The 26,427-nt window shown below is 31.9% G+C and overlaps 2 protein-coding genes across 3 annotated transcripts in view; one reads left to right on the forward strand and one right to left on the reverse strand.

The window, feature by feature from the left end:
* Positions 1–15,271: 15,271 nt before the first annotated feature.
* Positions 15,272–23,062, forward strand: LOC126770081 (superoxide dismutase [Cu-Zn]-like). The gene is made up of 4 exons (XM_050489237.1): positions 15,272–15,527; positions 16,793–16,855; positions 21,421–21,648; positions 22,593–23,062. Exons 1-4 carry the CDS (start codon positions 15,351–15,353, stop codon positions 22,848–22,850), a joined length of 726 nt encoding a protein of 241 aa, XP_050345194.1. The 5' UTR covers positions 15,272–15,350; the 3' UTR covers positions 22,851–23,062.
* Positions 23,063–23,332: 270 nt separating this feature from the next.
* Positions 23,333–26,427, reverse strand: part of LOC126770117 (acyl-CoA-binding protein homolog) — a 152,130-nt gene continuing 149,035 nt past the window's right edge. For both annotated transcript variants that reach the window (XM_050489285.1, XM_050489284.1), the window contains exon 4: positions 23,333–23,782. In XM_050489285.1, the coding sequence (XP_050345242.1) occupies positions 23,643–23,782 (140 nt within the window). In that variant the 3' untranslated portion in view covers positions 23,333–23,642. The remainder of the gene's footprint in view (positions 23,783–26,427) is intronic.

Genomic DNA, 26,427 nt, shown 5'->3' on the forward strand with positions numbered 1-26,427 from the left:
GTATAATAATATTTGCATATTGTTTTTTTAAGTGTTATATTTGAATGAAACAGACAACAATCGATTTATTACATTTTTTAAAACAAGCATTTTACTGGTGGTAGGACTTTGTGCAAGTCCGCCTGGGTAGCCACCACCCACTCATCAGATATTCTACCCAGAAACTGCAATACTTATTATTGTTGCGTTTCGGTTTGTAGAGTGATTAAGCCAATGTAACTACAGGCACAAGGAACATAACATCTCAGTTCCCAGGCCTATTTACCTGTCCGCTTGATAAGATAAATAGCAAGTAAACCAGTAGTATCCCAGGTCGCAACGATCACATTATTTCTGTTATTTCACAATAATTTCCAGTATGAAGCAATTTATTTAGTCAAAACAGAGTTTTAAAACGTAGAGGAAATATATATCTTGAACTGGTCGAATCTTTATTACACTTTAATTTGTTCGTTTCTTTTTGTATATATTAATGCAATTCAATGCAATGTAGGTAAATATTATTTAAATATTTTTTAATATAAGTAAATCAACTCTATCTTTATAAGGACACACATTGTATTCTTAAGTAAAATTGTTTACAAAATATATATATGATCGTTATTTAATTAAATAAAATAGATATTATTTTAAACGAGATCGATAAAGTAACAGCCTGTGATTGTCCCACTGCTGGGCTAAGGCCTCCTTTTTTGAGGAGAAGGTATGGAGCTTATTGCACCACGCTGCTTCAATGCGGGTAGGTGGAATACACATGTGGCAGAATTTCAGTGAAATTAGACACATGCAGATTTCCTCGCGATGTTTTCCTTCACCGTATAGCACGAGATGAGTTATAATCACAAATTAGGCACATGAAAATTCAGTGGTGCTTGCCCGGGTTTGAACCCACGATCATCGGTTAAGATTCACGAGTTCTTACCACTGGGCCATCTCAGCTTCAACAACAACATCGATAAAAGTGTTCAATCTATAAAAGCCCCTATATTTAACCCAGTGCTTGTTGGAGTCGGGAGGAGTGAATAGAAAAGCAAAGGTCCCTGCAGCATCCAAACGATGTATATGAGTAGCGATACAGCATCGAAAAAGACAATTCTCATATATTGTTACTGTTCATACTTATATCATTACTAGCTATTCCGGTTTCGCACTGGAAGAAAGAAGAAAAGATATTGTGGAGAGGATTTAAATAAAATTCGTTCTTAGTTCATCTACGTCGAGAAAGTTAGCTGCTAAATTTAATCACAATCAGACATAAAGTTTCGGAGATCTCATGTTGAATCAGTCCAGTCAGAACCAATTAAACTCCAGAACTTTCCCTCTTCATTTAAAAATATCGGATTTTTGTTATTTTTTAAATATGTATATATTTTTAATAATAATGTCTTAATGATTTTTGGCCTCCTGCGCCAAAAGACACTGTCGTTGTTAAATCATGTAGTAAAATCATTTCTTACACGGTACCCCCAAACTTAAGGTCTGAAATATTAGATCCCTTGTACCTTTTTATTATAGTACCTAACTATTTAAATGAAATCTTTAAGACATTGTATTATTATTTGCGATTAAACTGGAGAGGAGGTTCATTAGCGATGCCTACTGTTTCTTATGTAAATGTTTTTGCTAACTTAATGTAGAATTTCGTCGTTGAGTGGACCACACTCAAAAACTGCAAAAAGTTTTTCCTGAAAATCTCTTCTTGACACCCATAGATACTTGACTACCTATTGATAATTCTTCCAATTAAACTTGGAGGTGTCTATTTAATTATGATAGACATTTCCTTAAGAACAAGCACGTTATACTTATTGAGACGTAACTTAATTGTTTGCGCAGTTCTATTGTAGTTTTACATGCACGTGTAATCCTATTGTTTGCTCACCATGTGTATAGCTACTTAGTAAAAATTAGTTCACAGCGCAATATAATATCGTAATCATTTTCAATATGTCATTACAAGATTGTTTATTCGTATCATTGAGAAAGTAAACAAGTTACCGTGGTGTAAAAAAGTTAGAGAAGAATTCGATATTATAAAAATAAACTTTATAAGCATAAAGCTTTTAAAACACTTATGAATCATTATACAAGAGTTTGGTTAATCGAAATCTACCGGCTTGGAATGTAACTGAATCGATTTAAGTATGGTTTCGCTTATCAAACTAGCCTAACAAGAGATTTTTAATTACCTTAATTAGGCTGTCAATAAAAAATAATGTTCAATGTTGTGTTTATGTTGGTGTATTTCTTATTGCAAACAGCAACTAAAATGCTAAAATAAAAAACTATTGCAGTGGACATACAAAAAAAAGTAATAAGGCCTTGACTTTTTTGCCCAGACGTAGGATTATTCTTTTTTTTCTAATTTATATAATGCTTTTTAAAAACTTATGAAAGTATTAATTATTAACACGTAAATATTAACCTATGATAAAACCACCTAATAACGATACCAGTAATATTTGTTAATTTAAAAATAAATCCAACGACTCTTGATTAAAAAATCTTAAGCATATATTCTAATAATCATAAGAAATTATGAAACAATAAACAAATTAATTTAACAAAACCGCTTATTTAAAATATTTTTATATAAAATGTATCACCAGTTCGATAAGCCGTATTTAATATCATTTGATTGACATTGGCAATGATATTGAAATAGGCACCTTGACTTCGTGAATCGTGTGTGCGATATGTGCAACAGAAGTATGTATAAAATTAAAAATATAAAACTAACTTATTGTTTTTCTAGTCGTGTAAGAGCAGTATCACTTGGCTTTCAAGCATAATGCATTTCATTTAAATTATATAACATTTTCTCTTTTCGCAGGACGAGTATTAAAAAACAAATGTTTATGGTGGCGGTTTTAAGGGTGACCATACCTTTTTTAAACTATTTCATTGTACGTATATGTAATGTAAATCCCGATGAAGAATACTTTCTTGTAAGTCCGACATTTGAAGTTCTGATATGCCCTAAATTAGTTATAAATGACATTTTCAAAGTCACTCTAAGCCTACACTTATAAAAATAATTAAATTTTTATACCACATTGAGTATAATGCTAACCATTATTATTATTATTATTATTATAACGGCCTTACTTATAAACGATATTTTTTAAGCCTAGTTATTTAGCGGTGCTTTGTTTTATTGCTTTCAGTCAACATTGATTTGTAAAAAAGTCATGTAACCCGATCGTAAACCATCCAGAGCCCACCTTCACCCACTTTAACACAAACAAAAACAATCATCAAAATCGGTGAGGCCGTTTAGGAGTTTAATTAGTGACAGACACACATACAAAAACAGTTATATATAAAAAAGATTCATAAAGGCAAGTTACAAGTCGATACCATTTAATAAAATGTTTAAGTACTTGGAAATTCCAATGGTACTATTAAATCTATTTTTCGATTATATTTTATCTCCCTTTATATGTCTTATCTGACAACATCTATACTAATGTAATGCGAAATAAACTCTGTCTATCTGTTACGCTTTCACGGCTAAGCCTCTGAACCAAATTTTATGAAATTTGGTACGAAGCCAGATTGAACCCTAATGAATAATAAAGTTAAATAACTAACACCTGCATCCTCCCTCTCCTAACAAGCGGGTAAAACTGGGTCGAAAACTCTAATTAAAGAAAAAAAAACCTAGTTAACCTTATTTGTGTAGATCTTTATAAAATACGTGACATTGGCAGAATGTTCTGTGTTCATTGACACAAATAAATTATAAACATAATGACATTAATAAACTCTGAGGAATGTATAGTGCGTACATATTAACTATGACAAATTAGTCTGTGTATGTAACAAAAAATTACGCACAGATTATAAAACTAGGCATTGTATGTGTTTTTTTTCCATTCTAATAATAATTGAATAATAAATAAGGCAGTTCATTAAATTATCAAGGTAGAATTAAAATTGTTACTTATCAATCGACGACGCCAAATCAAGGAGGAAATAGTGTTATCCTGATTGTCAATCTAACCATCGAAGCGGAATTAATTAGATAATTCGAATCGTTAACTCGTAGAAGCTTCTCGAATTTGATAGGGATATGTGATGTGCATATGTATTATTAAAATAAAAAAAAATTGTTTAACAAATAACAACTTTAATAAGTTCATAATGTATCAATTGATGCTGACACTATCTCCTCTATCGTGTGTAATATATTATTTAAGCAATGACGTCAATCACTAATATAATATACTTCTAAAACTTGGGATTTTTTTTACTATTAAGGGTCTTTCATCAAAACTCTCCGGTGTTACCAACAATACTCAATTATAATTCATAAATTTTGATAATGTTAAAATACTCGTAAATTAGTTTAAGTATATTGCAAATTATGTCACTAATAATTCTTAAAATACCGGGTTTTTCCGAATCTAAGTTTTAATAGTAGCTTTTTATATTTGCAGGTACGAAAGAGCTGTTGTCAAAAAATAAATGACATATAAAATAAAAAAGGGGTAATAAATACATAAGGTAAAACAACATGTTGCTAAATATTTCAGAAAGATCAGAGCATAGCAACGTCGTTTGCAATTGTCTTTATGGGCAATTTTTTTTAATTTAAATAAAATGCATTTTTAATTTAATTTAGTTTAATTATAAAATTACAGTACAGTAACAGCCTGTTAATGTCCCACTAGACTAAGCCCCCTCTCCCTTTTTGAGGACAAGGTTTGGAGCTTATTCCACCACGCTGCTTCAATGCGGGTTGGTATAATACAGGTGTGGCATAATTTCAATGAAATTAGACACAAGCAGGTTTCCTCAAAATAAGCATAAATGTACTTTATTCAAATAGACTGTTGCAAGTATTTTTACATCGTCATTTTACAAGATAATCTTGAATAATCTATCACCTAAAACCGCGTGATAAAAATAAGTCGAGATGGCCCAGTGGTAAGAACGCGTGAATCTTAACTGATGATCGTGGGTTCAAACCCGGGCAAGCAAATCTCTGAATTTTCATGTACTTAATTTCTGTTTATAATTCATCTCGTGCTTTTCGGTGAAGGAAAACATCGTGAGTAAACCTGCATGTGTCTAATTTCATCGAAATTCTGCCACATGTGTATTCCACCAACCCGTATTGGAGCAGCGTGGTGGAATAAGCTCCAAACCTTCTCCTCAAATAGGGAGAGGAGGCCTTAGCCCAGCAGTGCGACATTTACAGGATGTTACTTTACTTACTTTAAAACCGCGAGAAACTTGGTAAATTTTCCAAAAATTAAATTACCTTACTACCTATGTTACTTAAATAAAATTAAAGGGGAAAACTCATTCTGGGCCCACCGTGTACATTTTCGACACTTTAGAAGAAATTTTCTCGTCTTATGTATTAATTTTGTTACCCAAACATGAATACGACACAATAACAAACAATAATTCGTATGAAAAAGGGTATTCATTTAATATTTTTTGAATGTCGTCAAATATTCTGTTGGTTAATGTTGCCAGAATTTAAATAACATTTTAAGTGTACATGATTTTCAATCGTTATAATTATTTATACCTAAAAACATCCGTAAAAGCGTTTAAAAAATTTATCATCAAAAGGGGGAAATTGGAGACGAAGCGGAGAAGAAGACAACTAAAATTTAAATATATTTAGTACAGCGTTTCATGAAATTAAACCCTTCTAAGCTTAAATGAGGGATTATTTGTATAGATATTAGTTATTTATCAAATTAAATACGTTAAAGTAATAAAGTTAAAACGCTAAAGTAATCCATATAAATATATATTCCAAAACTGCAGTTTATATATTAAGTTTAATTTAAAGTCATTAAAAAAACAATGATATATTAGATAATATTCAAATTTAGTAATGTATTTTAATAACCGCTAATTTTAAGTTGTTTTATTACTGTTAGTTGCATTTCTTATACATTAAATTATAGCACCAATTCAGGTGTGTTCCTTAATCATGCAGTCATGATCTTTGGTATCCAAGTTCTGAACTGTTCATGGAGTTTAATGGAATTTATTAGGTAGTTTGAATGAATACTATTAAGCTTGTGTTAAATAGTGATTCATTTATCATTTAAATAACTATTTTGATGCTAATTAATATGTACCTTTCATTTTGGTTTAGGATTTTAGTAATTTTTTTTTTGGTAGATTCCGTAAATTAATAACCGATTAATACCCAAATCTGCTTCGGTAGAATCTGTATTCTGAACCGGTGGTAGCGCTTGATGATGAATTAAAATATTTTGATTTGACTAAGCAACACGTCTGAAGTGACTTAGAACGAGCATTCATTGGTTTATATGATATATCATAACTGTGTGGAATATATTTAAACCTACTTAAAAGGTTCCGCAAGATTTAATGTTTTATTTAATTTACAGCAGAAAGATGGACTTACATATGGCGGCCCATCTTACGGTGATTGACCTTTAATAATATTAATTTGCACTATGAAAAGTTTATACTCCCGTAAAGTGACATTCGTCAACCATGTATGCAAATAGGGCAACCTTTATCCTGCACCAAGAGTTCCGTATGTTCAAGTAACACTCGTATAATAACATCTCACAATGAACTTTATTTTTGCCGAGACGGCCCTGTGGTGAATTGAAACATCAGCATGCGTCAGTTAAAATTCTGCCACATGCGAATCCACTAACCCGCATTGGAACTGCGCGGTGGATAAGTCAAAACCATCTCCTCATTTTCTTTTACTTTTGCAAACAACTAATTTCACAAACTCCATTTAAAACAGATTTTGTAAAGTCTTTCAACTACCATAATATATATCAAACAGACTGACCTTCACTAAACATTTATTCCAGCTATAAGAAATACAAGAACAGGTTTAATATTTACGTTAATTAAAATCTACCCAATGGCAAGTTGATCTTCATTAAATAAGAACATTAGTTACATTGCAAGAAATATTTGCTACCAATTATATATTGTGAAAATGTTTTAAGCTAGTTGAACACCTTGATCTACTTGCTTTGAAAGTTCAATAGCATAACGACTATATGGCTAACTGACTGTTTCATTAATTCAGCCTGATATGAAATGTTCAATACCTGTTCTAATTGGACGCGTACTAGATATGTCATTCGAAGTCCATTATAACATGTGTTATCGACTGAGTGAAAACCATTTTCTAATATGAATAACAGGTTTCAGCGCTATCAATCAATGACACAATCAATTGCAATCATGTTCAAATTAAAAGAATCTTGACAACCGAAATACTAGACTTGACACGATCTGCTTTTACTGTTGCTTTTGAGCATTTGATAGAAGTTCAAAGTTTAAGATGGAAATGCAAAGTTTTCGTCAAATATTCAATAATCATTATGGTCTAATTTTTACAAACACACACCCATACACTAGTGTAAGTAATATTGCTTCCCTAGTTCCAAAGCGATCACGAACCAAACTTCAAAATACCGGTGACGCTGTCGAGGCCATTTGGACCAACAGCAACAACAAAATCTTAAGTATTTTTGCATAGAAAATTGTGGACAAATAAAAACTGTCATGGCGATTTTTATATTGCATACTTATTATCGTTTACATTTCAAATGTTAAATGTACTTAATGCACCTACTTAATATGTAATAATTACTAAAGCTTTAGTTTGAAAGAGCTTCAATAATTATTATCCCTAGTAAGTTGTATTGGTTTTGTCTATTGCTCCACGAAGTTATCGGTTAATATACCCTTTGAATAAAATAATGACAATTGGTGAGAATTCGGATTTGCTATTTTGCAATGTAGGCGTTAGTATAAACAAATAAAAATATTATTCTTATAGGAGAAAATAATGCCTGCTCCATTATATTATTAAAAATTTATATTAATTTTATTGAACCATACAATATAAATGGATGAGTTACAAAAATTGCAGTTATATAAATTTATGCAATGAAGAATTGGGACAGACGCAGGCGAAGAGCGTCACAGTTCGAAAAGTCAAAAGGCTTTTAACTATTAAATTAAATTGTTACTTATTAAAAAAAAAAAACAATTTATTTTATTTAGGCTTTGTCAACCAAAGCCTAAATAAAATAAATGTAACAGCCTGTGAATGTCCCACTGCTGGGCTAAAGGCCTCTTCTCCTCAAAAAGAGGAGAGGAGGCCTTTAGCCCAGCAGTGGGACATTCACAGGCTGTTACATCATTACATCATTACATCAACCAAAGCCTGTATTTATTTATAAACTAACATGGATATATTCAGTACCCTCTAGAGTTGATTAATTCAATCAATTTTGAATTTATATCAAAAAAAGTCAAACAAGTTAGGATTTACCTTCTGTTTAGATAAAAATATATCCAACAATTTTACTTTTCAAAAATATATTAGTGTTCTTATATTATTAAAAAAAAAAATTGCAAATATATTTCAAACTATATTTAATTACATAAAATATCTCGAATAAAATAAAATGAAAACTTACCTTTTTAAAAAAAATCAATTTATTATAATGACATAAACCAAAATTTTGAAAGGCTTTTATTTAACCATCTATTACTGTCACAGTCAAATTCTTGCAATTGAATTTTCGCCATTTTCACTTGATGAATTTAAAATTTTGCACGCAATTGGTGCTGACGACAATACAATACATAAACTTAAGATACAAATATATAGCGACGAGAGATATCATTGGCTTGAATTTACTGACTGAACCGAAAGTTGCAAATTTAAACCGGGTATATTTAAAATTAATACGCGGTTGAGTTTTCATGTTTATGATTCGTCACGTGCTCGGCGGAAAAGAATACTACATGTATCAAATTTACTTTGTACCACTAACCCGCATTTTAGCGTCGTGGAATAAACTCCAAGCCTCATCAAGAGGTCTTTGCCCAACTATCAATTTACTGACTGTATTACTAATATTTTACGCCAAAAAGTCCATTTATATATACAATCTTATTCATATTAAGTTCAATTTATTTTAATTTAAATAAAACGAAATATTTTATCATGAAACATAAATAACGTCATTCTATTATTATATATTCGAGACTAAGAAAACAAGTACATATAATATATTTCGTAACTATGTATGACAGACCACAAAGTACTAAGCACGTACAAAACAACCTCGACTTAACAATGAACAGGTACCGCGCGTATTTTATTTTAATTTATTCATTATAATAATAATAATATCCTGGGACATTTTTTCACATACGGCCATCTGATCCCAAATTATACGAGCTTAATTTGAGAGCTTGTACTATGGAAACCAGACAACTGATATACTACATATACTACTTTTATTTTGTAAATACATACTTATATAGATAATGACATCCAGACTCAGGACAACGTTCAGACACGTTCATACACACACACACAGACACGTTCATGCACACAAATATCTGTCCTGGGTGGGGAATCGAACCCACAACCTTCGGCGTGAAAGGCAAGCATCCACCAACCACGCCAACCGGTTCGTCATTAATCTCTACGTCATCGTCATTTAAACGCCAAACTTTCAATCAATTCAAATAACTATATAAAACAAAACTTAATTAGTTAATAGTAATTTAAATAAATTTTTAAACAATTTATTAAAAATTAAAAAAATTATAAAGTATACTGTCATTTCACTTACCTTTGAAGATTAAACAAATAAATATAAATAAAATGTTAATAACACACCTAAATAACACACACTTAATATTATCTTATATTGCTAATTTCTATTATTTAAAAAACACAAGATAAAAAATTTAGAAATGGCACGTTTACTAAATATAATAAATAAATAAATATTGCTAGATGATCGAGTCTGAACGCGCGTGTCTTACTGACACACACGATACCTTTGATAAGAAACCTTCAACATCATGACAAATTGTTACTCGTTAAAGTGGAACAACTTAAGAGGTTGCCTGCTTTTTAGAGGTCACTATAGGAATCTGACTACATTTTTTATCGTTTAAAATTACATACACAATTTAATATGATTTATAGATACTTTTGAATTACAAAATAATTCCTTAATTATAAATTCCAAAGTGTGTGTTGTTTGTTTGTTATGCTTCCACGTCTTAACTCAAACGATTATCATGAAATTATGTAAAAGTTGTCACTTATCGAGGGTACAGAAAATAACCTATGTAGGTATATATAACATCTTCCAGCTATCAAAGCTAACAATAAAACTAATTAACAATCAATTATATTTTTATGTATAATCATCATAATTTAATTGACTAAAATCTTTTAAGATAATTGAATAAATTCTCACTCTCAGGTTTGTAACTTTGCTATAATATTAAAAAAGGTAAATCTATTTAACATTAAAATTAATATTGTGATAAATAATCGTTCATTCGATTCATTATATGAACTTGTTTAATTTTTAATACATGCAACAATTAATAATTAGAAAGAATACGCATTAACTCTTTCGAACTTATAACAAAATGTATATATTTATTTTCCTCCTCCCTTATCACTGGGATATCGCTTGACCAATCAACGACGAGATGTTTCGCGCCATCTTCAGATCAGAAACTTCTTAACCGCGCGGCGGCGGTAGCGGAATAAAATATATGTGAAAATTCAGTAATAAGCAAAGTAGCTCCCTAACATTTAGAAATTTCAAAGTTAATGGTTGAGTGATTGCGAAATAGTAACAATTCGGGTCTGGTTTCATTACAAACACAACTCGTACAATAGTAACTGATATTCGGCATTTACAAAACTAAATTTTATTTTTAGCGGTCGGTGGAATCCCACCCAAGGTTTTACCAAGGGAGATTTCCCCATCAGTACTAATTAACCTTTTATAGTTAGATTATAATTATGAACGTCCACAAATTTTGTTGTAGGTTTCTTTAATGTTGTATTATTAATTTACACTGATTCAATGTTATGATTGTTATTTTTTTTATTGTTGTCTCATTAACCAGTAACCTATTTATTAATTCAATTGGGTACGTGTATCAAGGGTTGCCCGAAGCAGATCATATGCTATAATTATTTATATTTCTGTTCAGTAAAGATTATAAATCTAAAGAATTTAAATAGTTTATTTCGAAACGCTAAGGAAAAATATATTTAAATTAATATTCATAGCATAAATATTTATTAATATTTCATTCGATAAATATAGAAAAATATATGTTTTGTAATCAATTTGTTATAAGGTGCATTCAGGCGAGATAAATAACTTTAATTGTACTCGACGGAAATTAATTTGTAATTGAAATGGTAAAAAGAGTAACTATTAACTACTGTAATGGCGGTTTTTTATGGTAGAATCTCCTTTCAGAGCCAGGTTTGTACATTCAAACAACTGTAAAATGGCGATTCAGTTCAAATGACAGAAGAAGCCTCCTTGAATAAAATATATTTAGATTTTTAGGTAGCTAACAAGGATTGTGAAGGCTAAACTGAATCGTTGTTCATAAAAATGTGTATATTATACCCTCCTAGGGATTTGCCAATCCCATTTATATATTGTATATCACATGTTATATTTATGAATATAAAATATTATGATACCAATGATGAAGAAAATCAATTTATTTTGTATTACAAATATCGTTTTATTGATAATTCAAATTAATAATAAAGAATATATATATATATATATATATATTCTTATTGTATATATATGTATATATATATACATTTAAAGCAATTAAATTTAATTTGACTAAAACAAAACATTATACAATAACAATTAACCTAATTACATCTCATTTATATCGTTATAAGCACTGTATAATTAATGACACAAAAACTTCTGTGATCAGAAAAACTTGTTTATAATAAACGCGAAATCTTAAATCTTAATACTGTTAGAAAATAATATATGTATTTATTTATTGTTTGAAAACAAAACTTTACCTAAGGTTATTTATGTTCAATACAGCCCTGGAATTATGCCTAGGCCTACAAGGCACCGGGCTAGGGGCCCCGTCAGTCGAGGGAACTCACCGAGCCAAAAATAATATAATTTTACTATAACCGTTTCGAATGTCAAAGTGGATAAGGGCAATAATAACATTGTTCTGAGTCCGGGCCTGGTTCAATACTTTCATTACCTAACAGAGTTTCGACCACAGCAGCTTGCAAACCTAACCGACTAGACTTCTAATGCTCTAAACCCAATACTATTCTAGCAATTCCCAATATCTTAAGAAATTAGAATACAAATAATTTATAAGCAAAACTTTTTTTTATAAGTACCAGCCTGTTGAATGTCCCAATCCCTGCTGGAAAAATGACTCTAAAGAAGCATTGTCACCCGACACAAATCGGGGTTTTATCTCAGCGCACGCACGGGATAAAATATAAACACAAGTTAGAGGCCTTCAGTTAAGGTCCACTGGGCCATTTACAGCGAAATATGGCATGACTTTGTGTTGAGTGAACAATCTCGTATCTAAAAAAAAGAGTAATAGATGGAAAAAAGACATTCATATTCATATTCAGGTATAAATTATATAGGCCACGATTTTTATGTCGGAATTCTGGAAATTTGATTATTACTATATTATTATTTGTAAAGAGGTTGTAGCTTACGCATTTTGCTAGAATGAAAAACTGATCAGTAATTCTAACAAACAGTGTTCCGCTGTGATGGACAATGATACCAGAGTAATTACGAGCACAAGGGATACAACAAATCATGGTTGGCATCATATTGACGGTCCAAGGAATTTCTTAAGACTGCTTAGACTTTCAATGTCTATTGAACAGACTTTATAGTACAATGGTTAAAAAAAATAAAGTCTAAGATCACCTTAAATAATTCGGTTAACCAACTGACTTTGCTTTGCTGCTTTATAATTCAGTTCTATTTTATCATATATATAATTATATAATTCACTACAGTTATATTTTATCGGGTCAAATAATATTATGAAATGCTCGGTTCATTGTAATAATTTCTAAATTCGCGGCACTAATATGTCTATCGAATATTAACCGGTTAACCTGGTTCAGTTGTCCGCGGTGCACCTTTAGAAGAAGCTGTTAAGGGTGGAGCTGGTTCACCTTCCAACTGCGTTAGAGCACATCGAACGGCAGATAACATTTCAGGCGTAGATTTTCTACCACGAGGTGCGTGGGGACGATGTTGTCTTGAAATGCGCTCGGTTGTTACGGTACCTTCTACCAATATATGAAGCTTTTAATAGCAAATAAGAAAACAATATATATTCACAGTCTAGTCATACCTACAGCTATAACCTATTCCAATAAACAGCTTTGACATTGAAGTGATATGATATTTGTGTATATCTTGAATAATGTAGGTATGTTATTACTTATGAATTAGTGATAAAATGGCGTTTTAAATATGAGCGAAATTTTTATCGGAACTTTGGATATAAAATTGAAGTAGATATATATGTGTCCTTAAGCGGAATAATATTTACCACCAAACAGTTACCATATATAATTACATAAAAGTTTTTGTCATTGTCATATCCCCTATAATTTGTTATCTAGTATCAATAAGTGATTTTTATTAAGTCAGAGTTTATTAAGACGAGTGAAAAGCAACTTACGATTAACTCTTGGCCTTTCCCTATCCATTCTATCATCGAATTTCTCACAGCAGCTACAAAAATAGCACGGAATACCTGGAACACCACAACAAAGAGCTCCCCACATCCACTTGTTCAAAGTGGAACCAAATCGCGACCAGACTGTAGGTCTATCATCATCGTATACGAAGTCGCGATTCATGCTACGTATACCTACATTTTAAATACTGAACTATAACTTTTTCTTCATACACTCTACAGCTATGTCTTAGTAGGACTCTAATTCTTTTTAATTACGTAATGTGACGTAAACATGATAAGGTTGTCAAGAAATTGTTTTGACTGTAGATGACATTAAATTAAGTAATACGTCATTAGCGTTATAGATACTCTTTGGTGTTAAAAGTCAAATTAATTTTCTCATTAGAAGTACAGTTATTGTAGAGGTAATGTAAATCGTAATGTCAGAGCCCTATTATTTTATAAATGATCGTAAATATTTCATGTTTTTTTTATATTACTGGAAGGCAGGTACAGTTTTTCTGTTGTGTTGATTACGCATTGCATATATAAATATAATACTTTTTTTGTATTGATTAATAATCAATTTCATTTTAGGTCTAGTATGCTGAGATCAAAGCTATTTTAGGGTAGTATATCCCAATCAAAGATATTTCTTTTTTAATAAATTTTAATAATGTAATTACTTTACATTTTTTTTAATTGTTAAATTGTACTTATCCCCATGCATGCATTCGTTACTTTTTTAATTTGTTTAAAATAGCAAATTTTATTTTTATAATATATTCAACCTATTATTTAATTATTACAACCATAGCGAATACTTATACATGAATCAAGTTTTTGTTCAGGTATCGATTATCTTTATATTTATCTCGGTGTTGTCTATGATTTGCTTTAGTAAAATAAACAAAATTTATAGACGAATAATAATTAAATGAATTGTAATGACACTTAAATGTTGTTTCTCGAATCGAAGAAAAACGCAGTTCATTTGAGTGATGTTAGTATGGAAGCTATAAATGTTTCGTACTTCTAAGAAAGTAATGTGTAATGGAAATATTCTAAAAGCGCTTACTTTTTCTTGGATATATAGATGTTATTGATTTAAGATTATCGAATTATAGAAGTGGAAGAATCAGACATAACACATTAGGTACTTAAGTTGTATGGAAATACTGATTATTTCAACCGGTCGAGGAACTCAAATTTCAAGTAATGGATACCTTCAAAAGATTGATGTTTTCTATCTTTCTGCAACGCTGATTTGACATTCAAAAGAAGAAGACAGCATTGTTTAACTAATCCTCAAACCAAAGCTTATAGAGTTTATGTATATATAAGCCATTAGTTTTGATGCTTTGATTTAAAATTATTTGACAAAAGCAACATAAATAAACTTCATATGTATAATATTGATACTATAAAGTTCAATTGAAGAATGAAGAAAAATTGGTTAAAGGGTAATTTTTTAACAAATTAACACAATAATTATCTAGTTAATATAACGTCAATTTTTCTAACTTATGCACGAATTAACTGCCAACTTCCAGTTCGACAATGGCGTATCTAAACGTTTAATAAGTCACGCTCCTCAATCAGGAGACCTTGGCTGCTCACGAAGACATAATGACAAACCATCTTCATATACATTCATTAAAATATACAAGAAAAAACATCTCCTACCACCTCTACTCAGTACAACAATCATTGACGATCAGCCATTTGCAAAGCCAAGACGCCTACCGAATTCAATCTGTTCCATTTTTAAAAACCGCGCGTGTTAATTCATATTATTTTTCGATATGCATCTTAGGTTGCATTTATTTTTCGGCCAGATGTTGTGGCTCGTATCAGTCATCAATGGAAAAAGTTTCCAAGGCGATCCTGGATATGGCAGGAACTTGTTGATCAAAGCGATACCGGCAATCGAAGATTATCAAAGTAACATATATGAAGTGTTCATGGAACCTTATTTGTATGTAAGTTGACCTCTCATTGGTTTTATTTTAATTTATTTATATTTCTCCGCTAGTTGTAAGGGGTTCGAATCCTGCAGTGCTATTCTGTAAGAACTTACTTCACTACTCACCAATGTGTGTGAAATGTGGGCAAGGAACTTATGGTGACCTACTATTTTGACGCGTGTATTCTTGAAATGTTATAAATATTTTATATAACTCTGACATTTCACGACCATTTTCTGCTGTGAGTTTCGAGTTTGCTCTCACAGAATAGCTCTACTGCTCGTTACCAGGGTTGACATACATATATATATAGCAGTGGTCTTAATGGGTAAGAATCACACATAACCTAATAATCACACATAACTCCCCCCCCCATGGGAGGGGGTACCTTTCTGAAGGTTTCCACTGCGTGAAAAATAAAATATCGAAATCGAAATTTAGAAAAATATACTAAAAACATTATGAACAAATGAAAACTAACAATCTCTAACATATCATTCCCACTAACGCGGTTCATATTGTATATAACAGTTGAATATAATATAATAGTAATAGTTATGTGTCAAATTATGAAGTCAGTCTTTGAAAGAGTTCATTGTACGTTTTTTTTCTGTTCATTAGCCATATCCGTCCGTTTTTTGTTTGATTTCATCTTCTCCTAATAAAAAGTATTACATTATAATAACAATAACTGCATTTGCTTATAATAATAATGTTTAAATCACGATCAAAGCGGAAACACTCTAATTTTAAATATTAATGTTACTGACAGAGGAATCAGAACTTATTTATAAAATATATAGCAGACACAGATTTAGCACTATCTTAGCTCCTTTAAGGCACAGGCCTACGGGTCCATTCAGCCGACGGGACCCCCCAAAATAATATAATTTTTCTCTAACCAATTCTGAATGGGGGGGGCCTCAAATGTCAAAGTGCCTGTTTAAAACTATATAACTTTTGAAACCCGCTATTTCACTTGACTCAATATTTATAAAAGAAAATGACCTCGTCAGGCGTCGTCTTAGTGTTTGTCTAAATGTCTTTCCACTAATACTACAATTTCAATAAAATACTATAATCAGATTCATATTATTGAAGATTATATATATATACTAATATAATATATATATATATATATATATATATATATATATATATATATATATATATATATATATATATATATACTAATATTTAAAAAAGAATGTCTGAATCGTTGAAGGTTTTATATTTCAATTAATTATTGTTTGTTAATTTTAATTCACATTTTTTTCTAGGAACTCGGCTCATCTTATCCTTTTGGAAGCGAGCGTTCTGATAAACAAATAGAATTTCCTGTTGTAAGTATTAGAGCATACATATATAATACTAACTATTATTTTTGAGTTAATCTAACAGTTATTTACATCAGCTTTATATATTTTTAGCTAATATATATATGCATATATATATTAGCAAGTATATACATACATACACATAATGTTTGGATTTATGGATAGACTAAAAAATGGCCCACCTGATGGTTATTAGTCATCACCCTCATATACATTAACACCGACTTTGGGAACTAAAACTTGACATCCCTTGTGCCTGTAGTGACATTGGCTCAGTTCCTTCAAATCGTAACATTATAATACTAAGAAAGAATTGCGGTTCGGCGGTAGAATATGTGGTAAGTGGATGGTACCTACTTAGACAGGCTTGCACAAGCCCTATAAAATCAATCTACTGCAGGCTAGTTAGTAAATAGTTACTTAAATAAATATCATGGAAATTGTTACAATACAACAATAACAGCCTCTTAATATCCCACTGCTGGGCTAAGGCCTCCTCTCCCTTTTGAGGAGAAGGTTTGGCGCTTATTCCACCACGCTGCTTCAATGCAATGGTTGGTAGAATACCCATGTGGCAGAATTTCAATGAAATTAGACACATGCATGTTTCCTCACGATGTTTTCCTTCACCGTCAAGTATGAGGTGAATTATAACCACAAATTGAGCACATGAAAATTCAGTGGGGCTTACCCGGGCTTGTTGAACCCACGATCAACGGTTAATATTCACGCGTTCTAGCCACTAAAATAAAAGCTTAACTTTTAATATCAATATATAAAACGAACTGGATAAATCAAAATCGATGTTATTACACTTATGAATATATAACAATAAAGTACCAACATATGTTTTACAATTCGAATTGAATACAAAAAAAAATCGCGCTCACTAAATTACCTAAACGTGACTAGCTTATGTAGATTTACTCATTTTAGTATTAAGCCTTTAAAAGCCCATTCCATTAAAACTACACGATAATGGCCCCCTCTGACGTCACATATCTATACAGGCCGGCTTTCCTGACTTCGTACTTTTAATATTCGTACGAAGATACCTCCCCGTTTTCCCCTTTTAATTTGATTTTATTTGAATTCCAATATAATATACTTACATAGCGGATAAATATAGATAAGTGGAAATTTGTGATGAGATAACGTACATATATACATACAATTCATATGAATTTTTAAAATATTTCAAGTGTCTGTGAATCTAAATTGAGCACCACACATATGAAAAAAATGCCGATCAGGCACCTCATATAAATAGGTCAAAATTCAAGAATATAGAAGAATTTCAGAAAATCCAAAAGAATCGAGATACATATGCCACGGACCTTTAAAGATAACAAATTCAAATGTATCATCTTTTTAAAACCAATACTAATAAATAAGGAGATGTTTTTTTAATGACTAAATACTGGAACATAAAACCTACGTACTGGATGATGCAGCGCGTTTCAGAGAAGATTTTAGTCATTATAATTGTATAAGTAGCTCCGCTTCGTAGTTTCATCCGCTTTAAATTGAAACTATAGATGTCACAAGATTGAATTTTATGTTTTTTTTTTGTAGAATAGGAAGGCGGACGAGCATATGGGCTGATGATAAGTCGTCACCAACGCTCTTAGACATTGGCATTGTAAAAAATGTTAACCATCGCTTATATCACCAATGCTCCACCAACTTTGGGAACTAAGACGTTATGTCCCTTGTGCCTGTAATTACACTGGCTCACTCACCCTTCAAACTTGAACACAACACTACCAAGTACTGCTGTTTTGCGGTAGAATATCTGATGAGTGGGTGGTACCTACCCAGACAAGCTTGCACAAAGCCCTACCACCATATTATTATGAAAACTCAGTGATACATCGAAACGAAAATCTTTGGTTAAATACACGTGTTATAACCACTGACCCATCTCGTCTACCACCTTAAATTAATTAGGAAATATAAAATCACATTGTTTTTACAGTACAACAATTATTTTTGTCGTTTTGAATGACGCTTAAATATTTATAAAGTCCGTAAATTATAATTTGCAACATGAATACAGTACTAAAAACAATCGTGATATAAAAACTTCCGCCATTAAAACTGTTTCGAGTGTTGGAACTTCCGTGATGCAATTAATGTGTTAATTAAGGATTTTTGTATTTAAGGCTTTACATATATTCAAAGAACTAAAATTATTGTTTAAATTTTTTAATCTTTTATATATTAAAGATTAGTATTAATTAGCACCAAACCTTCTCCTCAAAAAGGGAGAGGAGGTCCTTGGCCCAGCAGTGGGACAATCACAGGCTGTTACTGTTACTGTATTAATATGTAAATAATATCCTGACCCCCATTGGCCACCGCGGCCAAAAACCCAACAGTGTATTTTAGAAGTGTATGCGCAAACTAAATGCACTCTATTTCCTCACTCTCATAATCTGATGGGACGGCAATTCACCACGACCATAATGAGTTCATGCGCAGGGCGGCTTTGCGTGCTTTCCAAGGCAAGAGAAAATACCAACTTCCAACTTCAGGACTCCAAGCTGTTATTGAGAATCTTCGACAGTAAAACCCAAAAAAAATTATTGACCCGACCTTAGGTTTAAATCTCAGATTTCGAGCTGCGACCTTATATCAAATCACTAGAACAACGAGATAGATACCGTTATATTACGTAATCTATGTTAAAAAACATCTAGTACCTAAATTATACATAAAACGCTGTCAAAAAAAAATGTTTCTATCTTTGTCCGGTATGCGTTGATATTCCATAACATTAAATTAAAACTGCATATTTGTAACTTTTGTGTTATCATCACAGTACCATCAACTTAACGGTGGCGTGTAAGTGGTATCTGGCAATTGTTTAAAATAAATGTAAATAGGAACTCCAACGTTCGAGGGCATTGAAATAAATTATAACATTTTTGCACTATTGTTGCACACGATACAATGATTTGCGAGAATGTTGGCTTAATTAGTTAGATTTTAATAAGAATCTTATCTCCGTGGTTTTGTTTCAGGAAATTATTTATGTCTAGTTTTTAAAAACCTTCATGTAGATCGTTCGCACTTTCTAACCCACGACGATCTGTAACACGTGTTTTGTATATTTATAAATTATTACGATAAGTATGAAAAATAGACATTGCTTCTACTGCATACAATGCTTAAATTTCTTATTTCTATAAGGAAGGTAAACGAATGAATGGCATTTGTCACCGAGAATTAGCCATTGGAAAATTCAGGAAAACATAGGTATATGATTCAATACATGTGTATCGATTGTTTTTATACCAACCATTTTTTTTACTGATGACACTTAAGCTTTTCAGTATCAACCAACAAAAAAAACAATTTTGGTTGATAAACAGAGTAAAATATTGGTGAAAATGTGTAATCTGAATAGAATAGAATAGAATATTGGTAAAATGTCTAGAAATCCACAACAGCGCGATTTTTAAGGCATTTCTTGCCTTTTTTTTCTTTTTTGTAACGCTGAAACGCATTACGCGTTTCCCCCACGGGAACAATGAGGGTGTATGTGGGGCTCGCTGGTGTCCAAGGTGCCGAGTGCGCCCCGAACATCGGAATACCCACAAAAAACCAGCGCTACCCTTTCCGTCTTAACGAGGAGCGCCACGAGATCGCTTGCGCATGCTACCTATCGTGAGGCATTTCTTGCCTCACACGACCACTCTGTGGAACCAGCTTTCGCCGGCGAACATTTCCGAACCGATATGACATAGAACCTTCAAAAAAAGGGCGTACTCATCCCTAAAGGTCGGCACCTGCAAGCCCTCGGGTGTCCGTGGGCTGTGGTAGTCTTTCATACATTTCAAATTACATTGAAAAAATGTTTAAAAAAAATCGGTTCTTCCAGGTAGAATCTAAATTTAATCTAATTAATTAAAAAGCCTTTTTAATAAAAATATGTATTTTATAACTATTAGTAAATGTGAAGATTAACATCGCGTGTGCGTAATGTCTTTCCTGAGATGTAATGCCGTGTCAAGGATTCATATGATACACGTTAAATCGTGATGACCATGTTGATAGTTAGTAATTATAATCTTAACGATTAAATTCCTTTTACTTACAGCCTTATATAATTAACTAAGTGATTTTAATAACACTACTGGTTGTTTAGCCTATTGTAAGTACATCTAGATGTAATAAAATCTTTATCTTAATTAAATCTCATTATAATGTCAAGCGATTAATGGTTTCTATTACTGTATTCTAATGTGTTTAGTTATTGGTGGTAATTAATTACGATACTATAAAACAATATATGGGTAATTCTAACGTGCAATACACTGTGAAATAGATATAATAATATATATCTTTTCATTAAACACAAGTAATAACTCACGCGAGACACTCTATTTTTAAATACGTTGTTTTTTATCTTTTTCGAATGCTGTGCTATGATTGGTCGATTCAATCGAATTTTTTGTTGCCACACCACAGACTGTGCATAAAACTAACATTAATTTACCAAAACCTGCCACTACATATTTAACTATAGGTATATAGAATAACAATTTTGCTTTCTCTTATCACAGGGTCCTCAACCAACACCCGGTTTGCGAGCTATTGCGCAATTACAAGCCGACGAAGAGTCAGGAGTAGGAGGCGAGTTGGTGTTCACCCAAATCTTACCAAACGGCCCTGTTACAATCGAAGGCAACGTGACAGGACTTTCTCCTGGTCTGCACGGACTTCATGTGCATCAAGCTGGTTCCATAAAAGATAATTGCAAAGAAATCGGACCACACTTCATAGCTTACTACGTAAGTAATATCCTTCATAGTATTTGTGCATGTTTTACCAAATGCGAAAAAAATTACTAATTTTCAAATACGAACCTGTGAAGAAGTGTTTTTGATTTAATCCGATCCGGGGTTTGCAGCCTTATGCAAAAGCTGGATGTATTACGATCCGTTCAGTAGTTTTTTTTTATATATAGAATAGGAAGTCGGACGATCATATGGGCCACCTGATGGTATGTGGTCACCAAACGCCCTTAGACATTGGCATTGTAAGAAATGTCAACCATCGCTTACATAGCCAACGCTTACTGGTGGTAGGGCTTTGTGCAAGCTCGTCTGGGTAGGTACCACCCACTCATCAGATATTCTACCGCAAAACAGCAATACTTGATATTGTTGTGTTCCGGTTTGAAGGGTGAGTGAGCCAGTGTAATTACAGGCACAAGGGACATAAAATCTTAGTTCCCAAGGTTGGTGGCGCATTGGATATGTAAGCGATGGTTGACATTTCTTACAATGCTAATGTCTAAGAGCGTTGGTGACCACTTACCATCAGGTGACCCATATGCTCGTCCGCCTTCCTATTCTATAAAAAAAAAAAAAATGCGCCACCAACCTTGGGAACTAAGATTTTATGTCCCTTGTGCCTGTAATTACACTGTAACTTATAATTGTAAGTTTTGTCGTAATGAGGTAACGAGCAGACAGAATTACATTTTTATAAACTTTACTTTTGCCAATAAACTAGCTAAAATATTTTTAGTATTTTTATTATATTATTGTTTTGATTTCACTGACGTTATTTATTGAGGAATTAAGGTTAGGTAGAGATAGAAATCTCGTCTTGAAGCGTGAGCTCAATGGCGGTAGGATTAAACATTTCGAGCAGTCCTTGACTGAAAAAAATTAGAACATTTAATAACAATTATTACTAGCACTAATTAACTTAAGAACTATTTCCTTAGGGTCGTCACGGCGGACCACGCGATGAAATTCGTCACGTCGGCGACCTCGGTAACATTAAAGCGGAAGAAGGAGAAACACTAAAGGTCAAAATCGTGGACCACTTGATTTCTTTAGTTGGCCCACGCTCAGTAGTGGGGAGGTCCATAGCCATATCGAAAAGTGAAGATGATTACGGCCGAGCGAGCACGGAAGACAGTGCTCTCACTGGCACTTCTGGGCCAGCTATTGCTTGCGGAATTATCGGGTATTTGAATTAATACATAAAATAATTCTGAATAAATATATCATTTCCGTATCCTTTTATATAAATTAGGAATTCGTTTTTTTCATTCAATAACAAAGAATAAATGAAAGCTATCGAAAGATATGTCATTAGTATTTAATGTATTTTTATATGGATTTAGTATATACCTGATATTATTGTTACTTAAGATACTCATTTTATTAAAATAATAAATAAAAACACAGTTTTTATTTGATTGATTGATTTATTTCATGCCAATATAAAAAAAATAACAAAATATGTTACCATATTGATAACAATAAAAAAATTTAAAGAACACCTTATCGTGTGCCAAAGTTTGCCTTAACATTGTGATGTAGACATAGTAATAAATAATGATAGTTTTGGAACGAACTATTTTGTGATTCAAGAAAAGACGTAGAACTTGTTCATCCCAAAATAAGGACACATTTTTGGCATAAATAGCTATAACAGATAAAAAAGTTACATCACTAGTCACTTCAATAAATAAATTTTAATAGATCTAAAAAAATGTACTATTAAAAAATATATAGTTCATAAATGCTTATGTAGAGGAAGAATATGGATTTCATGTTTGTTTGTGCTTTACAGTTCAAAAACTTAAAATTATAATTTTATTGCACAGCAAATGCCAAAATATTACTAAAACCAACATAATATAAAAAATATGACAACACTTAATTGATATTATGTCAATAAGGCTGGCAACATAGAATTTATGTTGGCAACACAGATTTTATATTGACATGTTATCAAAAAAGCGTCACTTTGACTTAGAACTAGTTTATTGGAGGCCGAGGGACGCGACTAAGCTTTCCACCTTCGCGATGTAAGCCTTCTGTGCGTCTTCCTTTGACAGACCCTTTTTACCGCTCCACGCCTCGAATTTTGCCTTACCCTTAAGGTCAAACATTCCGGGTTTATCTGAAAATAAAAAATAATTGAAAAATTATAATTTTTTTACATATTATTTTGGTGCTACAACTTAGTGCAAGTTTCCCTTACCAAAAGTTTACGGGTAAGCCGACTAAACCCAATGTATACAAAAAAATATACAATGCCATCTGTATTATGAGAATGTATTTGTTTATATATATATATATATTACGCACGTATTAATCATTAGGTATATATGTATATATATAATACGTGCTACTTGATTAATGAAACGTGGCTATCAGCTCTTTAGTTAAAGTCTGTTTTATCTCTTTCGGTCATTATTGATTTAACATTCGAAAGACGAAGACACGGCATTGTTTGACTAATCCCTCACTAAACAACGTTTTTAAGTGGGGCCTTGAGTTTCTTGTTGGTTTTTCTCAGTGGAATTTACATTTCGAACCGTAAAATAGCTATTTATAAGTATTTATAAGTGCTTACATAAGCCGAGATGGCCCAGTGGTAAGAACGCGTAAATCTGAACCGATGATCGTGGGTTTAAACCCCAGCAAGCACCACTGAATTTTCATGCGCTTAATTTAATCATCTTATAATTAAAAATATTTCATCTCGTGCTATACCGTGAAAGAAAACATCTCAAGGAAACCTGTATGTGTCTAATTTCACTGAAATTCTGCCACATGTGTATTCCAACAACGCGCATGGAACAGCGTGGGGGAATAAGCTCCATACCTTCTCCTCAAAAAAAAGAGGAGGCCTTAGCCCAGCAGTGGGACATTCACAGGCTGTTACTGTTAAGTGCTTACATGAATAATGTAATATTGTTTGAATTTCATTATCATTTTTAAAGTGCGTGGACTAAAGCCTAAGGTAATATCTTACAGGTTGGCTGATCTGAATTGCCATTCTTGTAATTAATATAAAATAATATCACCATACTAGATTACCAATAGTTTTTATATTAGACTTGACACCACAAATTATTTTAAATATGTTTAACAAATAATATACAGACACGGCTCCATTGACGTTACACGTATGAAACAAATTTCAAACATATGAGAATTATGCTTCAATGCAATACTAATTAAGAATTATGTTTAGAGCACTAATTTTCACAGCAGATACTAAATAACAGACGAATTGACGTCAGCATTATGTGTTTTTATGGAAATAAGCCAAATTTATTGATATCCTTACCAATGGGTTTATTGGTTACCATAATGCAAAGGATATTTTTTAAAAACTTGTAATACAAAAGCTAAAACCACAGAGAGTAGAAGACAAAGGAATAACGAATACTTACAATTATTATAAATACAATTAACTATCATAAATAAAGTTAACATTCTGTATGAACGTTACTTAATGTAATATTACATGAAAGTAACGTTCGTTCCGTTACAGATTTATAATGAGACGATATAAAAGTAGTCAAAAAGACTACACACTTACATAAAGTACGTTTTAAATTTAGATATTATAGAAAAATGGAATCTGGACATCATTCGATAAGCATCTTCGGAGTTTATCTTGTATTTGAACAATTAACATTTTTTCCAAATAAAATGGAAGTATAATAGAAGTAAAAATTATATAGAACAATGTTTCTTGTATGAGTTCCAATATAATTCATTCCATTGAGGTGAAATTCTCATATTCGACGATAGTTCGCGACGGTTTCTGCGAGACTATCAACTAAAATACGTGATAAAATATGTATGTGTCGCAATCGTATCATCTCTGGAACGCTAGCGCCATCTGTCGGCGCTCGACGGAGTCAATGATTCACCGGCTGAGCGGCGCATACGGCACTTCTTGTGCAGCGGCCGGACGGTGCGGTCGAATATTGGAATCGACGCGCGTTAACATTAAAAACGAATTCATTTATCTACTGTGTTTCGTTGCTCCAACATTACCCATCGACGCCCGCAAATTAGAATTTAGAAACTATAGACCGTACTGATGAAGCTGAGGCTCATCCTCCGTCATATGTATATATATTAAAAAAGTTATTTCAGTATTCAAATTCAAGCAGTAGTTACTCCATTTTGTATTATTATTGTATAATCATTAATGACAATAATAACATAAATCCATTAAAATAATAAACAACGAGTTATGACGTTAACAATCTGTTTGTTCCGTTACAGATTTATAATGCGACAACATAAAAGTACTTAAAAAGACTACATACTTACATAAAGTACGTTTTAAATTAAGATATTATAATAGAAAAATGGAATCTGGACATCATTCAATAAGCATCTTCGGAGTGCTCGCCGGCCATGGCTAACGGTATCTCCACATAAGTTAGATAACATAGTGATGTAAGTACTGGCTCGGAAGAGGCAAGGGGTAATCATAAAACAGAAGCCAAGTAGATCGAACAATCTAAGAGTATTATTTGAGTGTGGCAACTGGAATAAAAAATGCTTAAAACAAAGTCACTTATATTGACTTAACACAACTATCTGTGATAACCAACAGTATTAATTACTTTCGCGTTTTATACTTCAAGGTTTATTCAAATTAGTTGCAATTTATAATTATACACATTTTATAAGTATAAGGTGATGAATCATTTAGTAGTAATAATTAAAAACAACTGAAGGTCAGAAGCGACGTGTTCTAGTACCCAGATACAGGTAATTATATATTATTAAATA

The sequence above is a fragment of the Nymphalis io genome, chromosome 8, assembly GCF_905147045.1.
Source record: "Nymphalis io chromosome 8, ilAglIoxx1.1, whole genome shotgun sequence".
NCBI classification, from domain to species: Eukaryota; Metazoa; Arthropoda; class Insecta; order Lepidoptera; family Nymphalidae; genus Nymphalis; species Nymphalis io.

Bases quoted from the DNA above. Each gene is read 5' to 3' on its own strand.
- LOC126770081 (XM_050489237.1), top strand. From the start codon at position 15,351: ATGCATCTTAGGTTGCATTTATTTTTCGGCCAGATGTTGTGGCTCGTA. The intron at 16,856-21,420 runs GTAAGTATTAGA...CTCTTATCACAG, and splicing joins AACAAATAGAATTTCCTGTT to GGTCCTCAACCAACACCCGG. The intron at 21,649-22,592 runs GTAAGTAATATC...CTATTTCCTTAG, and splicing joins CACACTTCATAGCTTACTAC to GGTCGTCACGGCGGACCACG.